This window comes from Quercus lobata, chromosome 5, assembly GCF_001633185.2.
Source record: "Quercus lobata isolate SW786 chromosome 5, ValleyOak3.0 Primary Assembly, whole genome shotgun sequence".
NCBI lineage: Eukaryota > Viridiplantae > Streptophyta > Magnoliopsida > Fagales > Fagaceae > Quercus > Quercus lobata.
In genome coordinates, this window is record NC_044908.1 from 85,156,980 (window position 1) to 85,164,430 (window position 7,451).

The following is a 7,451-nucleotide window of genomic DNA, read 5'->3' on the forward strand; positions in this document are numbered from 1 at the left end:
GGGCGAAGCTATAGCATGGCTTGGGGGGGTGGGGGCACCCAAAATTTTAAAAAATTATTTTATATTATGTATAAGTATTAAAATTTTAAATATTTGGCTACAAAAATAGAAGTTAGGCCCCCCCAAATGTTTGAGTTAGTCCAATAATGCTCTTAAAAACCAATAGAATTTGTCAATTGGTCTAGTAGTTATAGAGACAAGATAGTTTTTGTTTCCTCTAATTCGTTTTTTATACATGTTTAATATCAAATTAGACAGTTTTTATGGGGTCCGTTTGGATTGAGCTTATTGTTACTGAAACTGAAAACTGAAAACACTGTAGTAAAATAATTTTTAAATGTGTGAATAGTGTCGTGGGACCTATGAACAGTACATAAACAGTGCGTGAACAGTGCGTAAATAGTGTTTTTTGTCTCCTGCACAGTGATTTTACTGTTCACGTGTAGAGCAAAAAAAAAAAAAAAAAAAAAAAAGGCATGAAAACACAGGGCTGAAACGCAACTTTCAGCCCTGCCCAAACGCTCACATATACTCATTAGAGTTTAAAAAATGATAAGTTTCCTTAAAAAATTATCTTGCGAATATATATATTTGACTTACTTTAGTATCAAAATATTAATGTTTATATTTGTGTATGTATGTTTACGTATGTGTAAAATGGTTTATTTTGACTCGAAACTAATATATTAATACCAAAATTCGGCTCCAAACAAAGAATTTCGATCTGCGCCTGAGTAGCTGTTATCATTTTTGCTTGTAATAGGCGGTAGACAATGGAAGGCACATCGAAATTTCATTTATGAATGTAAAATTAATAAATAAAGAAAAAGAAGAAGAATTGAAAGAGTTGAGAGAGTAGTCAATTAATATTATCAATGATAAAGAGATGGTGGGTTGGTACATTGAATAAAAAAATAATAATAATAAAAAGGTAATTACAAACAGTAGATAAAGATCACCATCATAATATAATACAACAAAGTAAAAGATAAAGTTGCGAAGCGAACGATTGTCCAATCCCACTAGGCATTGAGCACTCTTAGTTACATACATAAGTACGCATATGACTTCCAAGGTTCCAACTCCACCCTTTGAAGCCGTCCAAATTGAACAAAGCACGACAAATAAGTAATTAAATAGCACAATGTTGGAGATAATCAAAAGTCAAGGGTCTAAAGAGATGAGCAGCTTCAGTCTCTATCAACTCCACTTGGCCTTTCAAGAGGTGCACGTACACAATCCAGTCACCGTTGCAACTTGGACTTGGCATTGGCATCACATACCCTGAGTCACCTCCCCATGGAAAATGGTATGACCCAAATATTGGCTTACCCCATCCAAAATCCACCTTTGACTCCGGGAACCTTTGCCCTGATGATACCACAAAAGCTGGTCCATCTTCACTCCCACTACAATATATCTTAGCCAACCCTGGCACTGGACGATGAGACTCCACCCAATCTATGAGCCCCAAGAAATGTTCCTTGGTCACTGCACCATCCAAGAAATCATGAACTTCATTGGCCACATAACTCAATGGATTTTCATCAATCTCATTTACTTCCTTGCCTCCATAGGGTATGGATAGCACATTTCCAAAGTAAGACCCCATGAGTGAAGCTTTGTCTATATCTCCATCACTTAACCTTGTCCTACCATCCACAACAATGCCCATTTTGGTTACCTTTTTGTCCACATTGTTAAGAATAGCATGTTTAGCAACCATCTTCCACAAGAAGGCACTAAAGGACTCTAGTTTAGTCCTCCTGCAACCATTGGTTGTGGTAGCTAGTGATTGGAGCAGGTTGAGTTGGTCAGCTTTAATGTAGTATATGCGGCTAATAAGATAATCATCACCAGGTTGTGGGTCTTTGGGTGGAGGCAATGAGGTCACTGGAACATACATGTCGTTCAAAGATGGATGAATTGAACCGGGGCGTCTAGGATTGAGTAAAGAACGACGAAAACATGGCGCCGTAGAGATGGGTTTTGACTGAGCCATCTCAGCCCATGACACAAGAAATAGGTTGGCCGAGTAGGCGTCTGCAATTCTATGGTCAAACGTGCACGCCACAACCAACCCGCCACACTTGAGCTCGGTTGCCTGCATATTCCAAATATAAAACCAAAATGTCAGTATTAGTATTTATTTATTTACTACGTGCCTTGTCAAACATTTAATATCTCACTAATTCGTCCTCACCAAATTCATGTACTTGTTGCGTTTATTTGGATTGGTTGCTGTTTTAATTTTAACAAGTTACTGACTTATTGGGTTAGTAGGTTATGACTTTTGGTATATAATAATTAATATCAAAAGGAGCCTTTCTTTTTTAATTAATTTTATTCTTTTTTTTTTCTCTCCGAAATATGATTAATTTATGAAGTTTGTTAGTCCAACATATATAATAGATTCCTTTTCTTTTATTACCCAAAAAAAAAAAATCCATTTTTTACAGCTTGTTTTTCTAAATAGTTAATAATAATTAACTATAGCAATATCACTTGTGTGAAAATAATGCCTTACTTTTGACAAATTCAATTAAAGTGAGTAAAAACAAAAAATATTAATAATAATGTGAAATTTAACTACTTTTACCCAAAAAAAAAAAAAATTTCATCTTTAACATAGACTTTATAGGCAAGTGGAACCTACACAATATTTAGGAACACATATCCGACACATAAGATATTTTCTTATCAATAACAATTTACCTTTTATTTTCCATACATGCCAGGACCATTAGAAAATAAAAAAATTTATGAATTATTGTTCAATATCACGAACCATAAAATTTAATTTTCACACTCAAAAAAAAAAAAAATAATTTAAATTAAGGGTTCGGTTAATGTGTGCCTTTAGGGCACACATTAAACTTTATATTTTTGAAAATATTTTCTTGGTAATTGAAAAAACTGTCATTACTTTTTTAATTATCGAGAAAATCATTTCCAAAAATAGAAATTAATGTATGTCATAAGGGAATACATTAGTAAAATCCATATAATATAATTGAAGTGGCAAATTAAGGTGCGGCAGCCGGCATGGTTTAGAAACAAAGGCAGACTGAAACTACGAATAACCGTACGATCCAAATGAAAGGTGACATTCAAAGTTTCAAAACCAGCAGTTTGGCATTTGGGAAGAAGCCAAAAAGTAAAACGCATTATGTGGATATGTTTAGATTGAACTTATTTTTGTTAAAACTGAAAACTGAAAGTACTATAGTAAAATAATTTTTAAATATATGAATAGTGTTGTGGGACCTGTAAACAGTATTTTTTTCCTAAAATAATGTGATATTACTGTTTATGCACAGAAAAAAAAAAAAAAAAAAAATCTGAAAACGCAAAACATAAACACCACATTCAGTTGAATACAAACATATACTGTGTGGGGACGGTACGGCAAACTTTGATCAGCCACGCATCTAATTTCAGATATTTGTGAGTTTGGATAACTTGGGTTCTAAGCACTGTTGCATAACTCACAAATTTTTTAATAAAGTAAATGTAACATCTAAACTGGATTCCACGAGATGCCTAAACAAAGACAAGGAATATTTCTGATTTAAAAACAAATTAAGTAATACTTTTTCATTAAAAGTGGTTTTAATTAAGATAAAATCTATTTTTGGTTTTGATCTATTTATTTATAAATAGATAATCATAAATAAAATAAATAAAAAAGGCATAATGTTTCTTTCATAGTAGTGTCAAAAACTATTCTCATTTCTTATTATTCCAGATTTTTAGTTCATCGCAAAATACTCTACTGGCTATTGAAATTGAATTGTTTGCATGTAAAATTATGTGGCTAGCATCTTCCAAAAACACATTTTAGGGAGAAAAAAAAATTATATCCAAAAAAAGTTTCCAGGATTTTCTCCCTTTAAAGGAAAAAAAAAAAAGGTTCATTTGAGATGTATTAGCCGTTGGAGAAAGATTGACGTTATAATATGATAGGGATTATACGCTAAGATAATTTTGGCTCTAGCAGGAGCCAAAAATATTACCGCTATGTGCGTGTGCGTGTGCGTGTGGGGGTGTACGTGAATACATGGGAATAAGAAACACGTGACGAACCTGGACAGCGAGCACACCATGCATCTTCTTGGGCACAAGTTTGCCTTCAATGGTGTCATCAGGGTTATAAAAGTCGAGGTCTTTAAGCTCTGCCTCAGCAAAAGCTTCGACAAAGTCCACACCACGGTTATTGCAAAGAATCTCAGGCTCATGACCAACAGGGTTTGACACCACCTCACCAGCAAAAGCATAGTATGTCACTAGAGCTTGGGCCAAGGCCTTCTTAAGAACCCCAACCTTGGAGCCAAAATTATTAGAGAGGTCCTTTCCCAATAAGCTGGTGTTCTTCTTGTAACAGAAAAACACACCCACATCAACTGGGGGTAGAAGCAAGTCTAGGTTGGATAGTGGTAGCCAATACTCTTGCAATGGCAGCACTGCAGCCACAACCTCCCTCTTGCTCACTTTCACAATCAACTCTCCTCCACCTCCTTCGGAACCCATGTTTACAGAGAGAAAGAGAGACAGCAGTAAGAGACTATATGGTTGATGGGGTTTGATAGGTCATAGGGGAGTGGATATATAGAGGCCCCTGTGTGGGACTGTGTGTGAGATATTTCTTAATTAATCATTTAGTCAAGGTAGGCTTTTGTAGAATAGAAAAGTATTACACCTAGGAAAGAGCCATGCAGCACCAAAATCAATTTGCACAAGCATCTTTTTTTTTTTTTTTTTTTTTGGGTAAACTTTTTAAAATCTTTTCTTCTTATAAACTTTTTTTTTTCTTTTGGTAAAAGCGGGAATCTTTTAGCTAGTAAAGCTAGAAAATAGAAATATGAAATACAAGACAGTTCGTATAAATAAAAGAAAAAGGTAATCATCACGACAGTAGCTGATTGTTCAAAGCAAAGACAAAGCAAAGGCTTTGGCTTCCCCAACTGTCCAACATGGGAGTGACACTTAGGGTGAGTTTGGTTCAGCTTTTTGTAAAAATGCATAATGAAAAAGTGGAGTTTTTAAAAAGTGCATAATAAAAAAGTGCATTTTCAAAAAGCTGAGTGTTTGGTAAAAGCTGTTAAAAAGTATTTTTCGAAAAAGCTAAGTGTTTGGCTAGTACTTATAAAAGTGGTAGTTTGATGGATAAATTACCAAAAAGGACAATGTATATATAAGAGTATCTCTAGCAGGTTAGGTAAATTTTTGTATTGTTTGGATAATCAACAGTGACATTTACCTTTTGCCTACCCACTTTTTTAATCTTTATTTTTTAATCAAATTTATTCTTTTTTAATATTTATTTATTCTTTTTCTATTTATTCTCAACAATTATATTTTTCAACAAAAAATATTACATCCACAATATTTTTTGCAATACTTTCACAAGAATCATAACAAAATCTTATATGGAAAGTTGTTACTAGTTCTAATTTGAATCCACCATTGAAATTATATTTCTACTCACCAATATTAGCTAATTACTTAAAATTTATTGTGAAAATATTGTGGTAGTATTTTTAAATAGTGATTTCTAATTCTTTGCCTTTCTTTCATCCATACGTTTCCTCATTTTTTTTTTCCTCTTGCATTTTGTCCACCACACACGTATACCCATAGGATTCCGTCATCTTTTTTTTTTTCCTTTACATTCCACTTGATTCCAGAGCCTTCCTTTCTCCTTATTTCTCCAGCTCTCTCATTCTCTCTCTCTTTTTTTTTTTTTTTTTCCCCTACTTGATTCCATAAATTCTCTAGCTCTCTGTGTGATACTTGATTCCATAATCTTGCTTGCATTTTGGTGTCATTATCTTCAAACACACACAAACACACATGGAGAGAAAGGAGAAATCATCTTTGCTCCACCACACCACCACCGCTGCTCCTCCTCCTCACTGCAGAGTGCATGCAACCAGGGGTCATATCGGCTTCTATTTTTTTTTCTTGTTCTTGATTAGTTGTTGTTTCTGATTTTAGATTTGTCAAATCGGCTTCTATTTTTTTTTTCTTGATCATTTATTGTTGTTCTAATTTTTTTTCTTTCTGTTCTTGATCTGCTGTTGTTGTTGTTGTTGTTTTGATTTAAGATTTGTTGTTTAAATTATATCAGTTTTATGAGAGCAAGAATTTTTTTGCTTTTATTATTGTGGTTTGATTATGTTTTTGAGTTTGTATTTTGATTATGCTTGAGATGAGAGGCATGAGAGTGCTTCAGGCGTGAGAACTGATAACTTTTTATCAGGGTATTTTCGTAATTGACTATCTAGCCCAATGGATAGTTAAAATTTCCATGCGTGTTTTGGTTTATGGGCCTCCTGCGGTCCATAACATTTGCGAGTTCTCAGTGCGTTTTTTGCCTTGGTCCAAAATGCAACTTTTTCCAAAAGGTTACGTTTTGGGCTGAGCCAAATGCACATTTGTCTCCAGCTTTTATAAAAATGTGCGTTTCAGCTCCTAAAAGCTGAAACAAACGCACACTTATATATAGCCCTTACGATACGAACAAAGTAACTGCCGTGTGTAAAAAATCAATAATATAAACAAAGAAAGCAAAGGGTGTATAATTTAATTTGGACCCTTCTTGCGTATTTGTATAATTTTATGTGCCTAGCTTAACAAGGACTCAATCTCATCAACCAAAAAAAAAAAAAAAAAAGACTCACTTCACTTACAACCACCTGATTGCTGGATTTAATCTGAACTTAATTTGGAGGATCTCACTATCAGCTACATGGGTTTAGTAAGTGATAGTGAACTTTAATTAATCTCCACATTTTATTTAGTTAGTGGGCGATGTGACAGTTTCTTATTAAAACAAAATGAGATTCCAGTTAAAAAAATACTGGATGTCACTATCAACTACACGGATTTAGCTTATTTTTAGTTTTTTTTTTTTTAATTGGATATCTGCTTTTATTTTAAATACAAAATAGTAAGTGATAGTGGACTTTAATCTCTACTTTTTATTTAGTTAGTGGACGATGTGACAATTTCTTATTAAAACAAAAGGATATTTCAATTAAAAAAGTACTGGAAGTAAGCTAAACCCTAGCCACACTTAGACTTATAATAAACTTTTGAGTCGCAATTTTTAACTTTTGTCATAACTTTGACGTTATAAATTATGAGTAATTGTTTATTACTTTCATATTGTTTGCCAACCTTTTTTTTTTTTTTCACAACAAAGAAATTGCATGACAATACTTGCACCATCTATTTCATTATTGTTATTTTGTTGTCCAAAGAAACAATAAAAACTTTAGGGAAAATGCTAGGGACACCAAAAAAAAAAAAATTGCTAACATGCCAAGTTTTGATTAGACTAAATCACTTTTATATGAGTCAACCACTCACAATTTTTTATAACACAATAAGTCTAGATATGCAATAAATTTTATAAAAAAAATATTCCCTGATGTCTTCATGATAGG

General features: G+C 33.3%; 1 protein-coding gene across 1 annotated transcript; it reads right to left on the reverse strand.

Moving 5' to 3' along the window:
- Positions 1-1,097: 1,097 nt before the first annotated feature.
- LOC115991352 (shikimate O-hydroxycinnamoyltransferase-like) lies at positions 1,098-4,530 on the reverse strand. Its single transcript, XM_031115054.1, has 2 exons — positions 4,087-4,530; positions 1,098-2,104 (listed from the first exon to the last, which is right to left on the reverse strand). Exons 1-2 carry the CDS (start codon positions 4,528-4,530, stop codon positions 1,133-1,135), a joined length of 1,416 nt encoding a protein of 471 aa, XP_030970914.1. The 3' UTR covers positions 1,098-1,132.
- Positions 4,531-7,451: the final 2,921 nt, after the last annotated feature.